General features: G+C 51.1%; 1 protein-coding gene and 1 non-coding gene across 2 annotated transcripts; both read right to left on the reverse strand.

Annotated features, from left to right (window-relative positions):
* Window positions 1-694: 694 nt before the first annotated feature.
* Window positions 695-26496, reverse strand: AP3S2 (adaptor related protein complex 3 subunit sigma 2). The gene is made up of 6 exons (XM_024561634.3): window positions 26351-26496; window positions 23452-23543; window positions 22962-23073; window positions 17221-17292; window positions 3246-3353; window positions 695-1654 (listed from the first exon to the last, which is right to left on the reverse strand). The coding sequence occupies exons 1-6, from the start codon at window positions 26417-26419 to the stop codon at window positions 1526-1528; spliced, it is 582 nt and encodes a 193-aa protein (XP_024417402.1). The 5' UTR covers window positions 26420-26496; the 3' UTR covers window positions 695-1525.
* LOC112306201 (small nucleolar RNA SNORA14) lies at window positions 17508-17644 on the reverse strand. The gene has a single exon (XR_002974939.1). It is a non-coding gene; the product is annotated as a small nucleolar RNA SNORA14 (small nucleolar RNA).
* Window positions 26497-26994: the final 498 nt, after the last annotated feature.

Genomic DNA, 26994 nt, shown 5'->3' on the forward strand with positions numbered 1-26994 from the left:
AGGAGGGAAAGGGATGTGAATGTGCCCAAATGTCTGTAAAAGAAAATTAAATCCCTCTAAAGGTTCTGAAATCAAACATATTCACCTACATGTCCCTGTTCTGCATAAGAGGGCTTCTGATAACACGGCCCACCTCTGAGGCTGCCAGAGAGGATTTGAAAGACCGGGGACAAGAGGCGGCCTGAGCAATGGGCACCGGCCAAAGAGGGAAGAGCCATGGTCCAGACATGTGGCCCAGCTGGGCACGTCACACGGGCTCTGCGAATACATCATGGGTCTAAGGAAACAGTCTGGGTCCCCTGCCAGCAGGTGCTGTGACGGTACAGTGCCCTGTTGTCGGGGCAGCTCGACACCGTCCCTGCTACCTGGCTGAGGTTGGGCGGGAGCAGCAGGCACTGCTCCAAGGAGCGGTTCCAGCTCTGAATTAACCACGGGAAGGACTCTGACCACACATAAACATTTACAAGTTTCCAAAGCTAGCTCTGCGAGACCGCCGCCTGCAGGGAACGAGGCGTGCCCATAAGCAGAGCGCAGGGAGGGACCCCTCACATGGTGGTCTGCCTGCCTCCAGTCTCAGCCAGCACGCTTCCTGTGTCCCCAACCTCCCCCAGCTCAGGCTTGCGAGCTCCAGAGGCTGGTATGACAGCAGTGGGTTTCCCATGCAGAGAAGACTCGCCATTCATAACACAGCAACTGACTCTTCATGAGAATGTATTTTAAACACAGAAAGAGTCGTAATTCTGACATGTTCCATATGGTGTCAGCTTTACCTTCTATAGACACAGGGCTTCTCCCCTTTGAGGGGGTCGTGCCCGGCCCTGCTGGAGAGAGTGTGGCATGAGGGTGCTGTCCCCATCAGCAGGAATGTGGAAGGCGTGCACCAGGCCCCTGACCCGGACCGCTTCCTGCACACGGATACTGTGGGGGCAGGGCTCGGATGACGGCATGGGGGGTATGCCCTGCAGGAGGTCTAATCAGAAAGTTTGGCTACAGGAGAAGATTCTGGGGAGGACACCCTAGCAGAGCCAGTGGGCCACGCTAGTTTTAGTAAGGGTCTGCCCTTGCCTGCCACTCATCACACCCCAGGTCTGAAAGGTCAGGCCTTTTGCAGCTGTGGCACCTCAGCAGCAAAAGTGAATGTGATGGGATTCAAGGCGCCTTGTGGGGCTAAAGAAGAAGACTCTAGTCGGACAAGGTCCTTGTGGGGGCCTGGGAAGCAGGTGGGCCTCTCAGTACAGCCCCCAATCCCTGGGAGCAGCTGCATGTGGAAGGAGAGCAGGCAAGCTGCTTGGGCGCACTGACCCCCACTGAGGGAGCCAGGGCCCCCTCACACCCACAGTCAGAGACAGGCAGGGCTGCACCCGTGAGAACAGAGCACTCGCTAGCAGCGACACAGGACTGCCGCGTCACTCCAGGACAGCGTGGATCAGGGCCTGAGGCTTCTCCCCTGAGGCTCAGAGTGGGTTCTGTTGTGGGACTCGCTTTGCTTTTCTCTAGGACTCCAGTTCAGCCCAGTCTTCAGCCCTCAGACAAACTGGGACAGGTTGGGGACTTTGATGTTGAGATCACCAATGTTGATGTTCCGAGGAATCTCCGGCAGGTTGATGTTTTTCACGGCAGACACAGCCCGGGCAGGGGCTGCTGAGAGGCCGCCCTGAGGAGAGACGAGAGGTGGGCATGAGACAGACCCTCAGTGGCACCCACTCAATGTGCAGGACAATGTGCGGGGAGGGGCCTAGGAAATGTGGAAGCTGAGCACACAAAGTGCAAGTGTCGCCCTTCCTCCCTGTCCCTCCAAAGCAGCCAACTGAACGACCTTCAAGACAGGGCAGGGCGGGGGCAGGCTGGGGCCTAGGGATAGGGACCCAGACCCTGAGCTCCTGAAGCAGGGTGTGGCTGGTGCAGTTCTATAGCCCCAGCAGGTCACAGGGCCCGGCCCACAGTCGGTGCCCAACAAATGCTTGCGGAAATAATCCAAAGGCGCTTTTCAGGTTATAAAACAAAACAAAACAAAACCCTTTCCTCACGGGAGTGAAGACTCTGACAAACAAGCTCAGTCACGGGGCAGTTTTTAAAGGAGAACGAATGTCTCGGCTTAGAGGACCTGCCTGCCAACTACCCAATGACGTGAGGTGGAAAAAACAGGCTGTCGCGTGTTGGGTGGTGACATGGTGAGGGGAAGGACTGGCAAGCGGTGAGGTGGCCCACAGACCGCAGAGTCCAGTAACAAACGCAGACAGTCCAGGTGTCTATGGTCAGTACGCACCCCCAGGCCCTCACCCCGTGCAGACACGGGGAGAGGCTGACGACGACTCTCAAAGCCGCTTTCTCCTCACCATCTCCCTTCCGGACCCCGACTCTGATCCCACCCTCACACAGCAGGTCTCCAGTCCTTCTGGTTTCCAGCCCCCTGGCCTCTGACTCACTTACTATTCCTGGAAGCTTCCCAGCCTGCATTTCTAGAAGAACTATAGTTACCACAATGGCTGTGGTCTGGAAAAGCTTCTTCAGAAGGACTGCCAGTCCTCGCAGAAAGAAGAATTCCTAGTTTCGTAAGATCAAGGATTAAGTTCCATTGCACAAAGCAAGGAAGTGGTTTAAGACCCTTGGGAAACTGGAGCGGCCGTTCAGTCTGCTTCCTACTGCGTGTGAAGGTGCACCCTGGACCCTGCCTCCCTCGTAGGGCTGACGAAGGCCATGCGGAGACCCCAGGGGCTGGGGCAGATTTCCTGCGAGCATCTGTGTGACGTGTGGGTGGACTGGGGTGTGCTGTTTTCAAACCCAGGCCAAACTCCACTGCACTTTTTACAAGGCTAACAGGGAATGAGGAAACAGGCAACTCTGAGGTCTGACAGACACTGTGAGAAATGGCCCCTGGGAAAGCAGACTCCTCTTGTGCACAAACTAGGAAACCACACTGGAATCAGAGAAGGGGACACTGCCCCCCCACCCCCAGGAACAGGTGGCTTTGAGAGAAAGAATCACAAGCCACAAACATGGGCCGTAACCCCCCACCTGCGAATCAGCTTGCCTTCCTCCCCTGCCACCTGCCTTTCCCATGCACACTTTTAGCCTCATTCTTACCTGGCCCTCAAACCGATGAACTTTGATGGGATCAAGGAAGAAAGAAGGTGAGTGTAAGACATTCCTAAGGTGCCACAGCCACACAAACCAACCCAGGTGCCCACTCCTGTCTGCCCAAGTGCTTCTGAACCAGCCAGGGCCCAGGGCCACCGCGCGCTCACCTCTGATTTCTCCAGTCTGTTCTGAGCTTCAATCTGAGCCACAATTTCATTCATGTTCGTTTCCAGCACCATCCCACCCATCACCACCTCCTGTAGGATGTAGTGCACCTAAAGGAGAGCAGAAGAAAGAAGGGTCAGAGCCCTCTGCCGCAGTTAGTGTGGCCCCAAAGGATATCTCGCGGGCTCTCAGACGGCAGCAGGGCAGGCGGACCTGACTCGGCTGCTGACCCACAGCAGCCACCTAGGCCCCCGGGTCATCCCCTCAATGAGGCCACAGGGGCTCCCCTACGCTCGCTTATCACGCCACGGATGTCTCCAACGAGCCGTGGTGGACATGCCTGGCTACCCCCAAAGCAGCAAGGTGGTGGCGAGAGCACAGGCTTTGAGATCAGACAGACCTGGTTAAATTTCAGCTCTGCACTGAATAATAATAAAAATTTAAAAAAAAAAGAAAAAAAAAATTCAGCTCTGCTATTGGCTTGTGATCTTGGGCACATTGTCCCCTCAATGCTTCAGCTTCCTTCCAGGACAGTGGTGAAGACTGGACGAGGGGACCCGTGCCTGGCGCACACTGGTTTCTCAACGGTCATCACAGTACCGTCACCCATCGACAGATGAGTGGATGAACACAACGTGCTGTACCATACAACAGACCACTCACTATTCAGCCTTAAAAAGGAAGAACATCCTGCCACCTGCTACCTCATGGATGAACCTTAGAGACGTCATGTCGAGCGAAAGAAGCCAGACACAAAAGGACCGGCCAGGCCTGACTCCCCCTCTCTGCGGTACCGAGCAGTCAAAATCACGGAGGCAGAAAGTGCAACGGTGGTGGCCAGTGGCTGCTGTTTACAGGGGGTAGAGTTTCAGTTGTGCAAGATGAAAGGAGTTCTGGAGATGGGATACACAAACATGTGAGCGCATTTAACACTACTGAACTGCACACTTAAAAATGAATATGTAAACTTTACGTTATGCAAATTTTTCCACAATTTTAAAAAAAAAGGTCTCTATATCAATACCCCTAGTATCAATCCTTTTGTTTAACAAACCCCTTCTTCATGGGGGGGTAGTATTACTCGTTGAGCATCTACCATGTGCTGAGGACTTTATAAGTAATTTATTTTAATATCACAGCCCCTGCCTGAGCCAGGTAATGGAAGCTTCATCTTGCAGATGAGAGCACCGGCACACAGAGCAATCAACGAGCTGGCCCAATGCCATGCGCACTGGCAGAACCAAGCACTGAACCCAGGGCCGCTCCACCACACTCCTGGAGACCCCGCCTGGCTCCCTCTCAGCTCCTCCCTCGGCCCAGGCCACATGCAATCTCTCTAAGGAGGCTTCAGCCCCTAGGCCCACAGCAGCGCCCGGGCAGTGCAGCTGGGCGGGTGCAAGGCTTCTCATAAGTCTGAGCGGTGCGACCCTTGTGTTTGGAAGACGATGAAGAGTGTGGTGGGGAAGGCTTTACAGAAAAGGCGTGGAAGGGCTAAGGCAGGACCAGTGGATGGTCAACAATGGCAGTTAAGACTTCTGACTGAGCACTACATCGTGAAGTCTTAATGTACTCTAAGTGCAAAGTGCAAAAAGGAGAAATAAATAAATACATATGCAAACTCCATTTTCAACAAAACTAGTAAATAACCAAAAGCCCAGTAGGTGAGGAGTTGTCAAAAGCAGGGGGCTGCAGCAAGGGCGCCTCTCCTTCCAGGAAGGAGGCACAAAGCGGGCGAGAGCACAGGCCGGAGGGCTCAGGAAAGCCTGCGAAGGGCCCTTCCTGTGTATGGGGTCACCCCTGGGACCCGACAGACCCCTTGTTTGGGACGGCAGGAGCATCCTGGGACTGGAGCCGGCGCTGCGTGAGAAACCGCAGGGGCAGCCTACGTCTGCCTCACGAGCTGGTCTCTGTGGCTGCGAACACGGCAGGCTCTGCCTTTGGAAAAGCTCGCAGTCCCTGCCTCTCTGGCTGGAAGAAACATAGGGCAAACTGCAAGAAGCTCCATTCACCAGGATTCCGTAACGACGAGACTGCAGGGGCTTCCGGGACATGAGAGGGGCTACGCACCACAAGGACACAGTGGGCCCCAGGGGAAGCTGACCCTCAACAGTCAGTGCCCAGACAGACCCTGAGGGTAAGATGTCAGGATTTCTGCCACCTGACAAAGAGATCAAACCACCTAGAAGAGGGGCAAAATTTCCACAATAAAATTCCAGCAGAAAAAGGAGCAACACGTACAACATTCCCAAGGAGAAGGTGGGACGGGAGCACTTTAGAGCCCTTCGGCTGTCAGCAGAGAGTTGGAGTGGGGACTGTGGCTCCCACAGGCCTCTCGGGAGGAGGTGACCGGGCGCACTCCTGGCAGCCAGGGCGTGACTGGGGAGCTGACAGCGCCGAGACTGGTGGTGGGCGCGGAGCCTATGGAATGGTAGGACTGAGACTACAGGGGACAGGATGACAGGAGAATGTCAATGCTATGCTTTGACATTGTAGAAAGTAACAGCTACAAAAATCAGGAAGACAAGGGGGAGAGAAAGAGGGCAGCAGGAACACCACCAACACTGGTTCCCCATCCTCTATGACTGAGCGCCAATGGGCATCACTTAAAACCGACAACTCACATCAGAAAGAAACAGGCATTCTGACTTTTACTGTGACTCACCTCACCGCCCCGCCCCGCCCCGCCCCACCCCACCTGGTGCCCAAGCCCACCATACCTGGAGAGCCACCAAACTTCTTTTGAGGGGCAACAAGACCTTTTCTGCTGACCAGAGTTCTGTGCCATTTTTCTTGCATAAAATTCACCCATAATGCATCCTCTCCAGCTCCCAGTTTCTCCAAAGCAGAGGGAGAACTCGTGCTCCACTGAGGTGGCCAGTGCAGAACCAACCCTTCGAGGTCTTTGGGGGCCCTCCGCCCTTGTCTTCTGTCACCTTGCCCAAACCTAACCTGACTTTATTTCCTCTTTCAGGTAACGGCCTTTCCAAAGCACTCACCTTTGTTTTCATGGGTCAACTCTCTTTTGTCACGCATGGTGTCCCGCACGTTATGAAATGTGTTACATGGTTACAGTGAGCAGTGTAACTGGCACCAGTAGGTGCTGGTGAGCACAGCCACCTCTGCCACTGCACACAAAGTGACAGACAGACACCATTTCCTTGAGCGGGGACGGAAGGGCCTTGAGAAAGGTGGAGGCTACCAGGCACAGGTGTGGGAGAAGGCAGGCAAGCACCCACGCTAAACTGTGCACCTAACAAACCGAAGCCGTAACCAAAGAATCATTGTGTTGAATGACAGGAGGTGACGGACAGAGTGGGCTTGGGGACATCAAGAGAAAGGTGGGTAAAGCCCTCCAACAGCCCTGAGAGCTCAAGGACCAACGCGACACAGGGAGGCAGGGAACTGAAGTCTGAAATCTGAGTCATGAAGGTGGCAATAAAAGCCACGCAAGCAGAAGGAAGCAAGGAGGTATAAAGTTCTTCCAGAGCCCGCACCCAGCCTAACACAGGGCACACGGGACAATTACGAACGGCCAGGGTGTAATAACTCCCAGCGTTCTGCTATTTCAGCTACCCCTGAAATAACAACACCAGCAGAACGCAGCCACAAGCGTCTGCTCAGAGAACCGAAGCGCTGCTGCTCTGGCAAGTCCAGTGGCACTTCGATCCGGCAATCCTCACAAGCAGGAAAAGTTTCTCACCTGAACATAAAGAGTACAGTGACCCCAATAAACCAACCGCGTATCTTGACGTGACCAGAAAGCAGCAGAGAACACGGTGAGGGATGAGTCAGGAATGTCAGCAGGGCAAGTGCTGGTGGACACGGGTGTTTTACCAGACCAAGGCATAGACATTTAGGGCCACACTGCAGCGACCAAAAGTTGGGAGTTTATAATCACGTCCTATTAAAGATTTTCTCTTAAAACCCTTTTAAACAGTCAAAAAGTAGCAGGAGCCCGGCCGCACCTCCCCCCGGAGACATGTGAAAGTGCTGACCAAGAAGGGGACCCATGAGTCCGTGCTCTGGGCTCCCCCGGGGGTCTTCCCAGGGCCCAGCTCACTAACAGGTGAGGCTCCAGCTTTGGGGCTCCTGGCAGGGGTGCCTCCTGTTCTGAGGAGCTCAACCCCAAGGCTCTGCGACGACCAGACTGGCCAGCAGCTCCACTGCGCGTGCACAGAAAGGGAATGGGCACACGGGGCGACTCACAGGACTGCCCAACGGCTGCGACTTCCTGATGGAAAGAAAGCACGTCTCCAAACTGCAGCAAGGGCCCGCAGTGCAGCCGACTACGCTGCGCTGCTACTCCTAACCCTCTCCCCCTCCCACCACTCTTCATGAGGCTCCTGCTAAGCAGTGCTGTGACAGTCGAAGACATTCTTCCAGGATTTGAGGTGCTGAGTACCCAAGGCTCGGGCCAAGCAAACTCAGGAATCACTCGGGACAGCTCGCATCTTCCCAGTGAGAGTTCTGTGCCCGTGTGCGCCTCCGCTCGGGCACCTCACTCAGCACACCGCTCTCCTTTATGCCTGTCTGTCCCCCTCCCCAGCCACGCCCTCTCTGAGGGCAGGGTCCGTGCACACTCATCTCGCTCCAGGTGCTGCGCTGGGCTCTTCAGGCGCAGTCCTTCTCCAATGCCGGCTGGGGGTGGTGGAAGGGTGGAAGGGGCTCCTCTGGTTCAGACGTCCTGACTTTGAGGAGACACCGTCCTTGAGGTGGCCTGGCTTCCCCCTCCGTCACGGAGACACGTGCACTCCAGCTCTGCAGGTGAAGGTGGGTGACACTGCGCCTGCTCGTTTCATGTCAGCACAGATGACATCTAAGAAGGGACAGGCAAACGGCACCTCAAGGACAGAGGTGCTCCTGACAGTCACAGTCCTGGAGCTGCTGGGATGGAGACGAGTCACTTCAACCAGAGTCCCCGGAGCCTCATGAGTGCCCAGCTTTATGTTTCTCATGGAGCCAAAAAGTGCTGAGTCCAAGCCCAGGTCAACAGACCATCACTAGAAGCAGAAGATAAAACACACTTCTTTTCCTCCACTAAAAACAGAGTCCCAAACTTTCAACCGGCCATGTGCTAAAAGTCCGTTTTTAAGTATTAAACTCACAATGTACGTTTCTATGGATGTAATAAGCTGCTCACACTAGCTGGTCACTAAAACTGGTCCAGGGCCACAAGGCTACTGAGCACGTGGAACCATGGCGCACCCCTGCAGCCACTGCTCGTAAGCATCGGAATAACACAGCCTCTACAGGAAAACGTGCTTCCATATTGGGGCGGCAGGAACCCCCCTGGTGGCACTCCGTGGGCAGAGAGGGCAGCCAAACACGTTCTTGCGCCAGAGCCCGAGCTCAGCACCCCCACAGACACCTCCAGACTCAGTCGCTCCCTCCCCAGGTGCTTTTCATCAGAGGGTGCAAGCCTGTGGGGCAGCAAACCCTGCTGATGCACGCTGTCCTGTCCTTCCTGAAGCTGTCACCACACAGAAGACAGTAAAACGGATCCAGACCAAAAGAGCACAGCGTGGGGCCTGTACTGAAACTGAGGACGCCACTACTGCAACACTCCCGCTTCAGAATGGAGCAGGTAACCACTGATAAAGACAGTGAGTCTGCCGGGTAAAAAGCTACGTGTGGGCAACCTTTTCCACTCCTCAGTGGCTTGGTTGGTTCATTAATTCCTAGGAAAGGGCTCCTGAGAATGGGGAGGGGGAGTTCTTGGGATAGCAGCACCTCCTCGTCCTGCCAGAGGGTGTGGCGGCTGACAAGCCAGAGGACACAGGGGACACTTGAAGAGGACTGAGCAGTGTTGGCTGGGGGAAGAGGAAGTCGAGTCATCTCGGCCCAGAGTCAGTCTCTGGCTCCCGTACGCTCCGTGTTAGAAAAAAACGTGAAAGGGGAAGTGGGCATAAAAATGCCCTCCAGAAACCTGGTGCATGGTAACAATAAGCCTTGTCTCTCCCCCGACTTTCGTTCCAAAGTCCCATGTTTTATCAGTGTTTCAGGACTTCCTCGGGACTGCCTGTCCCCGTGCCTTCCCCTTTATCTCCCTTGTCCACAAACGAACACAGGGTAATTAGACTCCACATCTGTCAGCCGAGTGCCCCTGCAGGTCTAAGCGCCATGACAACACAGGGCACGAAGCAGCACCGGGCACACCCGGTCCCGAGAGTGACTCTCAGTCACCATCACACCTTATTTACGAAAGCCTTCAAAAGTGTACCGCACACTCCCAGGACTGCTAAAACAGAACACTCGGGAAGTAACTGAGCCTTTTCGTTGCCAGTTGTTAACGCCGACTAACGAACTCACTTGGTGCCGAGACGCCCTCGGGAACTTGGGCACCCAGGGCTGCCTGGCCCCGAGTGGCTCTGCTAAAGCAGAGGAGGCCACGCGCTTGGCAGGGTTCCGTGTTTTCTCTTTCCCTCGCTATCACTGCCTCCCGGACCACTTTTATGGCTTCCCTTGGTCTTCGGACTGGAAATTTAGTTTCCTCCAGATGTCTCCATAAGACCCAGGCCCTAGCTAGTGCTTTTCTTTCTTCGCTTTCACTCACGTCATCACATTTTCTTTCAACGAAGGATGAATTATCTCATCTTGTGCGAGACCAAGTTCCAGATCACAGAGTGAGATGGAAACGAGACACAGCCCTGACCCTATATCGCCTGCACGGTGCCACCCAGCTCGTTTTTCCTCCCCCAAAACGCACGAAGGAACTCCTACCCCAGTGAGCCCCAGACAAAGTGGGCGGTCTGTGGGGACCACGCAGACTGCGAGGTGGCACTGTGACTCGCAGCCCTGAAACCACTCCAGGCCCCGTGCGGCACTTAGGACGCGGCAGAGGCAAAGAGGAGCCGGCTCCCATCCCCCACCTCCCTCCGCCACACTCTGACTGAGGAGAACTGCGGGCAGAATCATTCTGTACTTAGAATTCCTATCCTCTTTCTTCTTGCCGAATGGCTACAGCTGAGTCTGCATAAGCTAAATCTGTGCCTGTGAGCCCACGGGACCCACTGGACCCAAGCTCACGAGTCAGGGTCAAGGATTCCCCTCGCTGTCACCGAGAGAATGCCATCTGCGGTAAGGTCTCCACCCCACAGAATGGTAAGGGCTGGAAGGAGGAAATGAAGATAAGACGTGGACCTTGTCCTCAAAGGGCTTACACTCAATGTGGGACCTGTACTTGGAGAACTGTAATAAAAGGAAGACTGTGGTAAGTACCATGACTCAAGGACAAAATGATATAAAAGGTTGGAGGAGGGTGGGCTGTAAAGTAACTGGTAAATGAAGGAGGGAGTGACCCGTCTCCCAGCAACTCATTAACTCTTCTTTGGATTCTGCCGGTAATTCTTCCTTCAGAAGGCTTTGCACACGTAGAGCTGGCTGCAGCAAAACGCACTCATTGTGGAGTATTCCTTCCTCTAACAAAGAGAGTCCCGAGTGTGAGCCAGCGTTCTGTGCGAAGTAGTTTTTAAAACATATTGTGGCAGGACTTTTTCTCCCTTGTCTGCTGTTTCATCCCCGCCTCCCACGCCACCCCATCTGCAGTACTGGCCCCGGACGCGAACCCGGTGCTGGGCAAGAAAGGGTCCGGGCAGTCCTCCTGAGTTTCACGCTCTCCTGGCTGCTTATGTGCTAACACAGCATGCCCCAAACACACACCTTTTTCCACGCTGAGGATGCTCAAGCAGGAGAGGATGCTAAGCGCTGCGTAACCGTGTGGAGCCCAGGGCCTGAATTCTATCCCTGCCCCTGCCCCTTCCTACTTGTGTGACCTTGAAGAAGCAGGCGTTCTGGCTCTAAACCTCAGTTTCTTCATCTGTAAAATGGGGAGAACAGAGTCCTTCCCTGACGCGCCTCTTTCGAAGCTAGAACAAGAGGATGCAGGGAAAGTGAGACACTGTATTTGAAGCGCTCAGCTATCATGTGCCTGACACCTACGTACTTGACAACTACTAGTTGACACAGTAATTATGATCTTGACCAACCGCCTTTCAAAAGCAGGGGTTTACTCCTGAGCTCCTGAGACAGAACAGGCCCTTCCCCTCGGTGCAGAGGGCTCCACTGCCCCCACACTGCTTGGTCCCCTGGGCGGCAAAAGGAACCGTCGTCACAAGCTCTTGACAGTACTGAGCCGCAGACTGACCAACCCCCGGCCCAATCTGGACCCGTGCACAAAGAGCACGCTCCTGCCCACCACCCTGGGACTCTGTCACTCTTCCCGATCTGACCGAACGGCAGGGTAAGTGAAACACACTTTATTTGGCCATCACGAAAAATGTGCAAACACCGTGCCTGGACCCAGAAGCCCGTTTCTGAGGAGATGGTCTCCGTCCCCATGGCTCCTGTCTCTCTGAGGCACTGCTCCTGGGAAGGCCCTGAGCCCTGCCCCTGTGAGCCCTTCACAGGCGAAGGAAACCTTACAGAGGTGTGACCCCCTGCAGACAAGGTACATAAGTCAGTGCTGCTGCAGCACAAAGTGCAAGGGAGGGACAGGCAGGTGGTGAGTGAGAGGGGAGGGCGGGGACGTCTTCAGGTCTTCGTAAACAAGCTGAAGGGCAGTGGTCCCAAGTCTTTGTCTACATTCCTGGGAATTCAGCTACATGACACCCGTCCCTCGACCAGGAGGGTTTTGAGGACTGTGGTGATGGAGTGAGGCATGCCCTCCTGCTGGGGGGATGGAGAGCTGCAGAACAGTTCAGACAAGGGGTCAGACAATCGAAAGCACTTCTGGAATGTCATCAGAGGGTGTGTAAAGGGTGGATGTAAGGGGGAATTTGCAAGAAGAGCGAGCAGTAAGAAAAAAATAAAGACAAAAATCACCATTTATTGACCTAAGCAGTGAGTAACTGCAGTCCTCAAAATAACCACGAACAGTGGAGGTTAACGCGCTTCATCAAAGCCGCAACCCCACTGATTGGGGGTCACACCGTTTCATGTGCCGCCAACAAGAATCACTGCAACCAAACTGTGCGTGCCAGTGACTGCATGGGAAACTTCGGCTTGATGCGTTACAATCACAACCACAAAAAAAGGGGGTCTAAAAATTGATGAAGTATGAGACCCAAAGAGGTGTGCGGGGGGACTGTCTACAGCACTCCCTCAGCACCCCAAAATTAGCAAGCATGCGTGGGCCATCACTTTGAAAGTCAGGGGCTAATTAGAATCTGGTTTTTAAAAATGCACATCAGATGTTGTATCTGAAAAGTACTCTAATAATTAAAAAAACTGAAAAGCACACATAAGTTTGACAACCAATCAGCCAATCAGCTGCTCTTGAGTGCCCTGTACTGTTCAGATTGCACACTGACGCCGTTCCCAGAACTCACAAGCCCATGGCAACAGGACGGATGGCCTGAGAGCACGAGCAAGAGGATGAGCAGGCTGGAGGAGGACAGCACTGGACAGCAGAGATGACCTCAGAGAACGTGGAACTCGAGCTGAGCCCTACATGGGGGAGCCTGAAGGGGCATGGTGAGGGTATTTCTGGGTGGGGAGGGGCAGAGACAAAGGCAGAGAGGTGGGGATCGGCATGGTACAAATGGAAAACAGAGGAAGATGTGAGATGGGCCTGAGGGGCTGCATCCCAGGGAAGGGGGAGCCGAGGGCCCAGAGGGTCTGCCATCCACAGATCTTTGGAGGCCGGAGGGAGGAATGTAGATGGAAGGGAAAATGGGAGAGATGTTCCCTATGGAAGATCAGACCAGGTGAGGGGGGTGGGAGAGAGACTGCATATAGCTGCTGTAGTTACCTAAAGCTGATTTGTTAGTTACCTGGATTCAGGTAAAGGGAGTTTAAAAACAGAACAGCAAAGGAAGAGGTGCACCGGAAGCAAACACTGAGGGAAGAACCAATACCATCTGGTGACCACCTGGAAGCAGAAGGGGGAGTTGGCATCGCTGAGATTTTCTGCCTCGGAGGATGGTTTTCACTGATAGAACTGGGAAGGGTGGAAGAGAAGACATGAGGTGGGGGAGGCAATAGTTTGGTGCACGCCGAGGAGGAAGCAGGGTGGGCCGTCCAAGTGGAAGGGTACTGCCCACTCCTGGAGGCACAAGCCTTCACCTGGGTCAGGAGGTGCAGATGTGTCCCCATCTGCACCCCAGCAGATGTGCCCAGGGTGAGCGCACTGAGTGCCAGTAGGCACCAGGGACAGAGCTCCTGGGAACGTGCCCACGTCACTTACTCAGGGTGGGAGAAGGAGCTGCAGTCTGAAAGCCCAGGGGTCAGGCCCAGCTGGCAGGGCATCTCCCACTCCTTCCCCGAGGGCTCCACAGCCAGCACTAAACATGGTACTTATGGGTAAAACCAGGCATGTGGGTTCTGGGAATCTAAAGGGACACTCTGTGTAGTGATGGGGGGGGGGGCTGGTGTAGGAAGTGCTCAGCTCCACACTGTGATGGGGTGACTCCCCTCAGAGTTATAGGCAGAGGGGCCTGGGCATCCCTCTGCCCGAGGCTGCTGACAGCATCTGGTCTCATGGTGCAGACCTGGCTGACTCGAGAAATAGGCTCAGCCACCTGTTCTCTACTGAATGGGAACCCTCACTCTCAAGGTCACAGGTAGACATGGTCGCCAGGACTGACAGATGACAGAGACATGAACGTGGTGTGTTTTCACCAAGCTAACAGATCCATCTGCTTTCAGGCTCCTAAACATTCCCCGAGGCTGACTCCGGGCCACTGGCGTCACTGAGCACACACTCCCGTGGCCCTCCCCACAGGGACGCAGGGCGTGAACGCAGTTCCCAGGCTACAGTGTGCGGGGTAACGTGCAGACCACCTATCAACTCATCTGGCTCCCAGCTTGGACTTCGCCTCAGAGCAGCAGCAAGCGATTTACACTGTTTACCGTGCTAGGCAATAAAGCTTAGAGAGAGAGGGCTTCCTATCCTCTTCCGTGCAGTGGGCCGAAAGGACAGGGTAATAAGCAGACAACCTATGCACACGGTACATTCCTGAAAGTCAGTCCCCATGCTTACCGAGCTCCCCTCCCCGGACGCAGGGGCTCCTATGGATCTCCTCCCTAGTGATGGCCTATCTGATCCCTCCCGCACCCGGACCCTGCCCCCGGACCCTTCCCACCCTTCTCATTCCCGTTGAGCCACACTGCCCCCCCTGGGCTCTGCAGGTCTTCCTCCCCCTGGGATGTTCTCCCAGAGAGCCACACTTATTTCCCTCAGGTCTGTGCTCAAGTGCCATCTCCTCAGAGACGCCCTCCCCACCGCCCCATGTAAAGTACCAAGCCTTGCCACCCACTCTGCGGCCCACTTTAGTTCCTCCTAGCCTACAGCACCACGTACCATTTACTTTGTTCTGTTTCCCCCGAAAGATGAGATTCACGGAATAGAGGATGGCTCACTGCATTCAACAGCGAGGCACCAGGGTGCGCCAGGGACTGTGCCGACACCTGGACAAGCAGTGGGGAGCAGGACCGTTCGATCCCTCCCTTAGCAATATCTGGGGGGAGGGCAGGTGGGGGGGACAACTGAAAGGAGGACACACTCCGCAGAGGCCCTGTGCTAAACACTTCCCATGCAGCCGAAGCTCACGCCCACCACACAGGCCCAGGGCCATCACCATGCCCCATCCACCAGGACTCAGGCAGCTGAGCAGGCTCCAGGGCCGGCTCCTCCTCAGGCAGACACGCCCCAGAGCCTGCTGTGAGATGCCATGGCAACGGCTAAGGGCATGGGGGCAGCAGGGTGGGCATAACAGGACAAGTACCGCTACCTCAGTTCGCTGGCACCAAGGGGAATGTCAGGCAAGGTTTCATGAAGGCACATTTTCCTGAAGGGTGAGCCAGAACTGTCAGTGTGGAGAGGCAGGGGCTGGAGACTGTTTTAAATGTAACTGAATTTGAAGTGAAGTGAATTTTGATGGTGATTTAGGAGTCACCAGCAGACAGAGAACTGAAGTCATGGCATTGTTTGAGATTTCCTAAGAGAATGTCTAAAAAAGAAAAAGAGGGACCAGTTAAGAGATAAGAGAAGGCCAGATGAAACAGCCAGGAAGGCAGAGAAAATACCAGGTGGAGGTGTAGCATGGAACTTATGGACACAGATGCTTTAAGAACGAGGACGTGTCATACCTGTTTGGCTGAAGGGACACTCAAGTGTCCACTGGAATCGGACGCAGAGGGCAAGGCTCTCCAGGCTGATCACCACCTGACACTGCAGACTCGGCTCTGGCTAACCCCACAAGCGTGCCCTGCGCCCTGACCCAGCGCTCTTCATGCAGAACGGGACTACTCCAGGTGAGGGCACTTGCAGACGCATCAGGCCAGGGCCCTGCTGGCCTGCAGGGTGGGGGTAAGGGATGCTACCCAGCAGCAGTGATGAAGAAGTGCACTGCCCAAAGCGCCACCAGCGCCTCCATTGGCAACCTGCTGTCTAGCCGGGGTTGCGCATAGTCCCAAATCTTGGGTGGCCCTCATCTCTCATGCTCACATAACCTGTGTTCCTGCTGCTTCAGGGGCGTGAATTCTGAAAACCTAAATTCTCCTGCGATTCTGGTTTTAGAAATAGAAACTGACAAATTCTGTAAATTTGTACATGCCTTATCTATTATAATAGCCAGGCTTCAAAATTCTACAATTCTATGGTTTAGTGAAAAAAAAAAAATGAGCGTTTTAAATTTCAGGCATTTGAGCCCAAGCCTCAGCTTGCTGATCTGTTCCACGGGTATATTAGCCCCCCACTTTGTATATGGCCCTCAGGCACAAAGCACCCAGGGCAGGCCCGGCACTCAGCAGCTGTCCAGCAGCGCCAGCACCCCTGTGTGGGCTACCTGCCCCGGTGAAGGCAGTGCCCAGGGATGCACACAGCCCTGCTCGCTCTCCGCCCTTGGCACTGATCTGCCGCACCCTACTGTCACACCTGTGGAGCCCAGCCAGCCCCCCATGGACTGTGCCACACTTGGCACACAAGGGCCCCTGCACTCCATGCTGGCTAACATGTCCCCGCACCCAGGACCCAATCCTTGGCTAAAGCTGCTGATGGGCCCCTCACAGACTGCAGTGCCTACTGGGCTACTGCACGCCCTGTGTGGCGTCTTTCAAAGTGCGGCACGTGACCCATCTGTCCAGCTGGGTGATGTGCTTCCTGACCAAGGGGCATGTGTCTTTTCCATCTTTGTGTCTCTGCATCAAACACTGAGGGATCCAAAGACACATGCCTCATCTGGGTGAAAGCAGACTAAAGAAGGGTCCTGGCCCAGGCACGAGCAGTCTCCCAAACATCAGCATCGCCCTCCAAGGACCAGGGACCACAGTAACGACCACCAGTTAAGGAAGCAGCACGACCACGCAAACTTCAGCCACAGAAGCCTCCTCCCCTCAGGAGCACCGGGCACAGCATGGGCCCGGCCAGATGGAATGAACATGGCCGCCCTGGCCCCTGCTGGCTATCTCCCACGTTTAATCAGGCGCACAAGGACACAGGTCATGTTTACGAACATGCACTTTGACCCACTTCAATTCTGCCTGGCAGCCCGCTTCCCCACAGAGTACCACCTGGCTCTAAACTGCATTACTGGTATCTCAGCCACTGCATTACTCATAAGGAAATAAATAAATTTTACTAGCCAAGTCAAAGCCTCTGTGTCATGATTATTTCAAGCGTTACTCTCACTGGACTGTCACCTGGGAAACATAAAACTATTTATAGTCAACAAAAAACCACTCATCTCACTTAGGGCCCGAGAGCCAGTCGCCCTGGTGCCGCCACTGCCGCACACCAGGAGGCGTGTCTGAAAGGGTGGACGGCGACAGAGGCCCCACAGGGGTCTCCTGTGTCAGCGCTGGTACCAGGGCTTACCAAAAATACCCCCAAGCGGCTACTGTTAAGTTATTAAGCAAAAACAGGTCCTAGGAAGGTCCCCAGAGTAAGAAAACAGAAGGGAGAACATGAAGGGTAGAGGTGGCTAGAGATGTCCAAGGCTCTCAGTTTCCTAGTTACCCTGGTTTGGGGAGAGAAGGTACCTTATCCATATGGAAGATCAAATCCAATTCACAAACGTTTTCAAAACATTTATCCAGGGTCTCCACAAACACCTGGGAAAAAAAAAGAAACGGGTGAAGAAGAGGAATACAGAATGCTCACATCTTCATAAATATCACATCTGGAGGTCAAGAGGTAGTCATCACACTATTTACCTTACAGTAAAAATCAAACAAAACAGAACCTACCACGGTTAGTCGATCACCCTACGAATCCCAATTTGGAGCGGACAATCTAGAACAGGGCAATCTTTTGTTGTCTTTTTTAAAGATGTTGCAGGTATGAAATAAGACTGGACCGCAGGAGAGAAGCCCAGCCCTTTGGACTCCCCTGCAATGTCTATAGCATTCACTCATATCTTGGAAGCACTGAGAGCGAAGCCACCAAGAGGGTTTAAGAATGCAGTCAGCCCCTGACCAGTGTGCCTCAGTGGGCTGGACGTCATCTCGCAGAGCGAAAGGTCGCCGGTTTGATTCCTGGTCCGGGCACGTGCCTGGGCTGCAGGCCTGGTCCCCGGTGCAGGTAAGATGTAACTTCTCTGTCTCTCTTTCTCCCTCCCTTCCCCTCTCTCTAAAAATAAATAAATCTTAAAAAAAAAAAAAAGGACAGCAATACAACCCGCAGAACACCTGTGGCCTTTTTTCCCCCTTTGTAAGATGTTAATTTACACAAAATAACAAATTGAAACACTACAGACATGGAGCCTCCACGTATGTAACACCTGCAACCATTAGTGTGTGGACATAGTTTTGTCCTGCTGATTGCAATTAATTTCAAAACACCGTATCCTGACCCAACTTAATTAACATGATTACAATTTTAGGTCTCTAATATCACTTAAACAGAAAAGTGTACAAAGGATAAAGGTACACTTTACTGCTTAATGAATTTTCAGAATGAACACACAACGTCAGCAGCATCCAGATTCTGAAATGGGATGTTACCAGCTCCCTAGGAGCCCACCGCACGTCCCCTCACAGACCCCACTTCCAAAGGTAAGCACCCCAACTCCTGCGATCACAGCTGAGTTTTACCTCACTCTCAGTTTACACAGTCACATACACTCACTCACTCACACACACACACACACACACACACACACACACACTCGTTTTGTGTGGCCTCCTTCTCTCAACACTGGCTATGAGCTCCTCCATGTCACTTCACGCCATCGAAGCTGGCTCATAGTCGCTGCTGCACAGTACTTCCCGGTGACGCTTACCCGTTCTCCTACAGACGGGACACTTGTTTTCAGTTTTGGACTGCGTGTGGGTTGATGTAAGTGGAAATTACATTAACAACCACTTTGAAAACTATTTGACGTAAGTGACTAATACTCTATAATGCAGCAATTCTCCTAGGTACACACCCAACAGAAATGCATAAAGACGCTTGCCAAAAAAACATGATTGCCTAACAGCACTACCCCTAATCCTTGCCATCTTTAACTGTGACTGCCGAGGTCACGGCAGAGACAGCCTGCTCAAGCACGGGCTCATTTCCGATCACCACGCTGGGCACGTCATGAGCCCTCACAATCCAGCAACTCTAAGTCCTTTGGTTTGGGGAAACGATCAAATTATTTTGTTGAGATTTCCTCCCTTGCCAGGTTTCTAATCTTTTTTTGGAACTGCTTATATTGGGGTAATTGGGCCTCCTTCTTTCCTTTTCTTTTCTCTCCCACTTTCTTCTCAGGTTTTTGATTTCTAAGAGATCATTTTGTTTCTTATTAGTTTATTAGCCCATTTTTGTCTGTCTTCTTTTATTTCTCTGTGGCTTGAAGACAAGGTTTGTCTTATTGTTTTTTCTTTGTATGGTCTCTACTTCCTCTAGGTTGACTTTTACTGTTTGTTCATTTTAGTCTCTATCTGTTAGGTTAGAGGCTTTCCCGAGAGGTCAGATTATCCTTAGGTTTTTTATTCAGAAGAATAAAAGGCTGATTGGAAGCTCTGCAATCATGGCTATTTATTGGGGATTCTCCCCTCTCCCCTGTTGGGCTTTTTTATCTCCTTTTCCCTAGACTGGTCAGATTTCCCAAAGAAGTTTTATCATGTCCTGCCTGAAGGGGAAAAGACGAGCTGCCAGAACTCTGGGAGCTGAGTGGGGGGGAAGGGCTGGAACATCGGTATACGGCACTCACAAGGCGCACACTCATGACCCCCTTCAACTCTGCCTGGCGTCCTGCAAAGCAGAACTGGAAATGGCAGCTCGGATAGCATTCTTGCGAGCTACACCTTCAGCAGAGAGCAGAACAACCATGTTCAGGCGTAATAGCCCACCACCTGTGAACCCGATCACACTTGTCGAACAAGAGATTTGCCTCGGCAAGGCAGGAAACAAGGGAGACAAACCCACGCCTGCTTCATCAAATATGGGATCAGCTGTCTTTTGAAAATAAGGACCAAAATGTCAAATTTAGAAAACGAATGGGTACTAAGAGTTAATGAAGATGAAGCTGGATGTAGCTCAGTTGATAAAGCAGCAAGACTCTGAACGACAGGAAGAAGTGCCTGGAAGTAGAGAAGCTCTGTCCGGAGTGACAAGACCACAAACCCGCTCCTCTTGGGGTGTGAGAGTGGCCCACACCCTCCGTGCGGAATGGGCACGGTTTGAACACAGTCAGACTTTTGACGTTTGGGACCTCACAGACTTCTCGTTCCGACGCTGGGTCCTTATTCACCAAACAGCCAGAGTTCTAGCTTGCATGGGTGTTGCACTTTAATTTACTGAAAAGTCTGACTCTTGCATGCACACGCGCGCGCACACACACACACATACAAGGTGGTCACGTGAGGTGGTAAGAGGTGTTGGATAACACTACGGTGCTCATCATTTTGCAACATATACATGTGTCGGATCAACAGGCTGTACACCTTCAACTTGCACAGTTATGTCAATTATATCTCAATGAAGCTGAGGAAAACGGAAAACCATCATGGCTTATAAATATCATATCACTCTAAGTTTCCCGGGGTTCACTCATGACCCTGACATCAGACCTCCCCAGAAAGGGCTCTTGCAAACTCTCCAGGACACTGGAGCCAGACTGCGACCCAGGACACTTTGTTCAGCTTATCTTCTCTTGGGAGCCTTCACCTAAAAGGGGCGAATCACCCTTTCCGTGCACAGCTAAGACTGTGCTTAGCTTCCTATACTTTATTTAGGGAATATATATCACATGGTGGAGTGTAACGAGAAGCAAAGGAACGATAACTCGAAACTCTAGAGGGGGACGCAGGCGCTGCGGGGGACTAGCAGCGTGCTGTCTCTGATCTGCGCGGCGGCTTCAATTGCTCAGCATTCTTTAAACTCTACAGGCATGCTCTGCATACTTTTTTGGACACACAGCATTTCACACGTGAAAATAATTTATAGAACAACAATACTCTTACTGGGATTCTGACAGGGCTTTCAGTTAATTTATAATCTGGAAGTGTTGACATTTTAATGGGTTTTCTCAACAGGCAAAAAAATATGTTTCATTTATTTATTTTGCCTTTTTCCCCAAAATTTTTAATAGAGTTTTAAAGTTTTCTTCACATAGACCTTGTGGCACATTTTTTACATTTATTCCTGGGTAGCTTGTGGACCTTTTTGCTTTTGTGAAAGGATCCCTTTTAAATATTGTTTCCTAACTTACTATTGCTAAAAGAAAGCTATTAATTTTTATATGTTAAACATGTATCTAGTCCCCTTAGTGGACTGTAGTATTAGTTCTAATTGTTTTCCAGTTGTTTTGGATTTTCTAGGTAGGTAATTCCACCTGCAAACATTACATATTCTTAAGGCTACTACAGCCAACACCCCATTACTGTCCTTTTCCCCTCAAAGCACACTTTTGCATTTCCTGGCCATTCACTTTTCCTGATAAATCTTCCCTTTACGGAGTTCTACAAGGTCTCCTGATGGAATTATACCTGGGTCCCCACTTAATCTGTTGATAACGGCTGTCATCTCTGCTTGACTCTTCCCAGCAAAGGGGACGCATAGAGCTTCACCTGTTTCAAGTTTTCCTTCATGGTTTTACAATGTCATTGGAATCAATGTCAAGTATTCCACACTAAGTTAACTTCCAAACACTGAACATCCCCTGTCACTACTATAGGTAAAATTTCTTTAATTATGAATTCTCTAGCTGTTTTCACAGAAAGTTTAATTTTGATGACTTCATCTCGTATTCTGCTATTTCGCTCATATCATTCACTACTTGTAATATTTTTTGCATTTTTCTTTTTAGGTTTTCTAAGTACATAGTTAGGCCATTTACAGTGATAACTTATCTCTCTTCCTTTATTGTTATTTCTTCATTTCTTTATCACTTGTTACTCGTTACAAATATTTGTTCAAACTGAAGTGAACAGTAAGACACACCTTGTTTACACAAAACTCTGCAGATTTCCCCCCTGAGATAACACTGTCTCTGGCTCGAGTCTTTCAAACTAGAATTGGCTGCTTCTAGGAAAACAAAGGAGGTAACCGGTGGGGGCAGGTTGGGGAAGAAAAGGTAGTTTTCACTGTATACTTTTGGTGTGCTTTTTGAATTTTGGACATAAATGTATTATTTCTTTAATAATAGTTTATGCTAAATAAACATGCACTTAATAATCAAGTAAAAGTCCTTCCTATTCCAATTTCAGGAATATAATTTGGATGATTGTTTCTCTCAGCTCTACTGACAGAAAAGGAAACTACTAGTTTCCACTAAGGTGGCTTTGGGAAAACACCTCAGGATGGGGTCTGGTTGCCAGGGGAACCAACCCTGAGATTAGAGAGTTGGAACTTTCAGTGCCCCACCTCACCCCTCCCTGGAAGGGATCAGTCACCAATGGCTGATGACTTAATTAACCATATGTATGTGATGAAGCCTCCAGAAAACCCCAAAAGAACAGGGTTTAGAGCTTCCAGGTTGGGGAACCCCAGGAGATTTGGGGAGGGGGTGCCCACTCCCCACACCTCGATCTGTGCTGCTGTCCCGTCTGGCCGTCCTTTGTCACACCGTTGTGTACCCCACTGGTAATCCAGTAAAGACAGTGTTTCTCTAGAGTGCTGTGAGCTACTTCAGCAAAGGAAACCCAAGGAGGCAGTGACGGGAACCTCTGACCTACAGCCAGTCGGTCAGAAGCGCAGGTGACAGACAGCCTGGTCTTGTGTTTGGTATCTGTCTCCCTACAGACAGTGTCCGAACTGAGTTAAGTTTACAGGACACCTGGTAAGTGTCCATGGAGAACGGAGTTAATTGTTTGGTGGTCGGCAGGGAAAACGCATACATTGGAACTGGTGTTCAAATAGTACCTGAAAACCAAGGGCAGCAAGAGGGCTGGGTAGAAACCGAAGAATCCAAGCTCTTATTAGAGTGTTTCAGGGTTACTAAGGAGCTTTCCTGCAGCACCATCTGGTGGACACCGGGCAACTTTCACCAATGTCAGTAAGAGACTCACAAAAGGATCTAGGAGGGGTGTCCAACCTTTTGGCGTCTCTGGTCCACACTGGAGGAAGAGTTGTGTTGGACCACACATTAAACACATTGTGACATGTAGTCACAAAAAGAAAATTTCATCATGTTTTAAGTAAGTTTACGATTTTGTGTTGGGCTGCATTCACAACCATCCTGAGCCGCATGTGGCCTGCAGGCCGCAGACTAGACACCCCTGGTACAGGGACGGCCACTCAAAAACCCAGCGCTCACGCTCTTAAGTGGCTGCCATTAGCTGACTACACGTACCTGGATGAGGTCCAGGATCCCAAGTTCACTCTCTGATGAATCCACGCAAAATACAAAGTAGAGGGTAGCATAGTGCCGATAAATCAGTTTGTAGTCAGAGCCACCAATCAAACTGTGGAAGACGGGAAACATTTAAAGGCTTGCATCTTAAACACATCACAGAGAAACTGTGTCCCAGGAGAACAGAACGGACCCAACAGAGAGGGGGAGGGTGGGCCAAACAGCAGGCCAGCTGGACCGGGCAGGTGCAACCATGTTTGGCAGTGGTGCCGAGCGCCGCTTCACCTCACCTTTTCTCCCGCCGCCCGCCCCCCCTCCCCCCAGGAAGCACACATCTAAGTGGATAACACGTGAAGCACAACCGATCCCTCCCTCAGCTCCAGTGCTGCTGGGCGCCCACCCGGCTCCCAGTACGGCCCCAAGAAGCAATAACGATGGAGGCCACCCCCAAAGTGCACGTATGCGGAGAAAAGTGGAGCCCATCATTTACCTGCCGCCCTCCAAGAAGTTACAGATATTGTCATCCCGTTTGAGAACAAGATGGAAGGTCTCCCGAACAATCTGCTGCTGAATTTCTTCTGGCTACAGAATAAAAGAGATAAAGTGACTCAGCGAGAACATCTGAAAATACATCCCGTTGATGGAGATGCACAGGGAGCGAAGTGCCTCCAGGCTGGGAATGAGCTGACCATTTGGTACCAGTTTCCACAGAAGATAAAACTGATGAGAAAAAATAAAAGGGAAATCTATGGGGAAGTGGACAAGGCTCTGTTATAGGAATTAAGAAAGGGTGTATTTACCTAGCTATCTAGTCACTAACCATTATCGCCTGGATAGGTAAGCTGACATTTCTCTAGTTAGTACCCAATGAAAGGGGAACTGACAATCTCGCAAGCAAGGGGAAAGAAGAGCTGGAAGGCCTGCCCCTGAGATATTGTGTCTTCCCTAGAAAACATCTATGCCAGGGTAGTAACGTCAATCAGTCGAATACCTTAAGGAGATCAAGATGTAATCATGCACATGTTTTTTTAAAAAAACTGAACTTATGAGGGGAGGGTAAAAAGAAAACAAAAAAACTGAACTTGTTGTTTTTCTACTGGCGATATAGGTATTACATTTAACATGCTATATGTCCAAAAAAGTGTTACTGAGAATGATAGGAAAAGTTCTGTTTACAGTAAGAATTTTAAGAATTTTGAGTAATCGCAGAGCTATAAATACTTTTTTTTTCACTTATTATATATAAGAAAGTTCAACTGTGAGGGAATCTCTTGGTAACGCACATTTGATTTATTTATATATCAGAGTAAGTCATTATAGAAGTAACTAAAAGCTCCAGATCAGTGCTCTTAAATCTCAATAAATGTGCAGTAAATCACGTGGGAATGTTACTAAAATGCAGGCTCTGATTTACTAGGTCTGGTACGTCCTGAGATCGTTTCTAACAAACCTGCAGGTGACACCAATGCTGCTGGTCTGGGGACCACACTTTGAGTGGCAAAGCTTAAGAAAACCTTCAGACTGGATATGCCTGAAGAGTTGGAAAATAGATTCAAGAAATGTTAACCCCTTTCTTCCTGCAGCATGTAATTTAAGCCTGAAATGGTTAGTTATCTAAAAGAAATAGAGGTAAAAATGGGGAAAATGTCGTTGTGGAGAAATTATTTTTCCTAACTTGGATTCAATGGGGGTATACAGTATTTGCTGAATGGATGAATGCAAACTTGCTAATCACTGGCCCCTGTGAGTTCAAGTTCAATCACTCACTACTCTCCTGGTTTCCATTTAAAGATGCCAGGAGTTAAAGGATTAACTGTGTACTTGGAAACACAAAACATGCTAAGCGTCAGCACTTTTTTAAACTGACAAAAACATCTCCCAAACTAAAGCCTTTTATCTAACTCTGGGGGAAGTGGTATGAAATGGTGAGGCTACCTAATTTCTGATTCATCAAAAACATAACCTGCCACTTATTTACCAACCTCAATTCTTTCAATAACCCCTCGTTATCTTTCAGCACTCTGCACTCTTCAAGGTAATTTTCACTCATGAGCTAACATGGCTGTTATTAAAAATTCTGTGTTCTTCAAAAAAGATCTACAACTGGTGAATAAGGACATGAAAGCTGCTCAACATCATTATAGTCACCGGGGAAATGGAAACTAAAACCACAGTGAAAATCCACTTCACACCCACTAAAACACCTTTAATCAACAAGATAACGAAACTCACTATGGAGGTGGAGAAATTGGACCAGCATGCACTGCTGAAGAAAATGTAAAAGGGTTCATTCAGCCACTTTGAAAAAAATTGGCAGTTCCTCAAAATGTTCACCATAAAGTTACCATTTGACCCGGCAATTCTACTTGTAGGTATAAAACCAAGAAAAATGAAAACACACGACCACATAATAGCTGGCGGTACATGAATGTTCTTGGCAACATTATTCACAAGACCCAGAGGTGGAAACCTCCACTGATACAGGGACGATCAAAACGTGGTGGTACGCCCGTGCAATGGAATATATTTTGGCAACAAAAAGGGATGAGGAACTGATAACAGCTACAGCCGGAAAAACCCTGAAAACAAACCATGCTAAGTGTAAGAGGCCAGTCATAAAAGACCACATATCGTATCACCCCATTTATACAAAATGCCCAGAATAGGCAAATTTAGAGACAGAAAGTAGATTAGTGGTTGCCCAGGCCTGGGGGACTTGAGGGGGAAATACAGAATAGCTGCTAATGGGTAGGGGTTTCTTTTCTGGGTAATGACACTGTTCTAAAATTGGGGTGACAGTCGCGCAACTTTGTGACCCTACTAAAAACCAGTGAATTATACATGTAAAAAAGGTGAACTGTATGGTCTCGATAACACTTTTAAAAATGGAAGAATTCACATGCAAATACAAAATGAGTAGCTATATCGAATGCTAATGTTTTTACTTCGATATAATTATTTAATAAAATGTAATCTCGCTTTAAAAATTCTATGGAAAAGAATTCCAGACTCTCTGGCTAGAGCAAAAACACTTTAAGAAGCTGCCTATTTCTTGCTCCACGTGCGACTGAGTTGAAGCAAGATTAAAGTGGCTTAAATCATTCATGTTTTCAATGAGGCACCCCCCGCCCCGTCACTTGACACAGAAACGCCGGGGTCCAAGAAGAGGTTAGGGGGAGCGGAAGCAGCGGGGCCTGGGGACAGAAGGCCTGACACTACTCCCCGCCCAGGGGAAGGAGATGAAGGAGCGTGACGGTCACGCAAAGTGCAAGAGCCCGAGGTGGTCGGTGCGCGGTGGTCGGCGCGCGGTGGCCGCGTGAGCCGTCAGGGCTTGAGGGGAGAGGACGCGGGTGCCCGGAAGGGACGTGACGAAGCTGGGCCGCACTCACGAAACGCTGGTAGAAGCGGACCAGCCGCGGCTTCCCGTGGTTGTTGAAAACCAGAATCGCCTGAATCATCTTTGCCGGCCAAGCTTCTCTAAACACGGCTACTTCTAGAAAACATCAACTTCCGCCACAACCTGGACACTTCCGCTAGGTGCGCCTCTGAAAGTGGCCGGCGGAAACTTTCCCGGGCGCCCAGGGGCCGGACCGCAAAGAGTCCGGTTTCCTGGCTCGCCGTGGAGAAGGCGGGCGAGAACGTCGAGGCCCCGAGGCTGGGGAGGGTAGCCACCTCGGTCAACGTCGACCGGCGAGTCCAGCCTGGCCGGGACGCGAGCCCAGATCTGTGTCCTTTGCCCAGACTGCCCGCTCTGCCGCTAACCCCCGGTGGGGCGCAAAGCCGAGCACCTGGCGAGAGTAGTTCCAGTCGCAGGAACTCGAGCCCGCAGCCGCGCTCCAGCGCAGGGGCGGCGGGGGCCTCCTTCAGTCACCGTCTGCACCATAATATCGTGACCTGCTTTCTTGGTGTGAGATGCCAGTTGATTTAGCCATTCCCCAGTTGGAGTACATTAGGTTCATTTTCATTTTTCGGCATTCCATCCATGGTAAATAGTGAATGGTGGAATCAAGACATCTCTAACGCAGTCCCATTT

Source organism: Desmodus rotundus, chromosome 10 (assembly GCF_022682495.2).
Source record: "Desmodus rotundus isolate HL8 chromosome 10, HLdesRot8A.1, whole genome shotgun sequence".
NCBI lineage: Eukaryota > Metazoa > Chordata > Mammalia > Chiroptera > Phyllostomidae > Desmodus > Desmodus rotundus.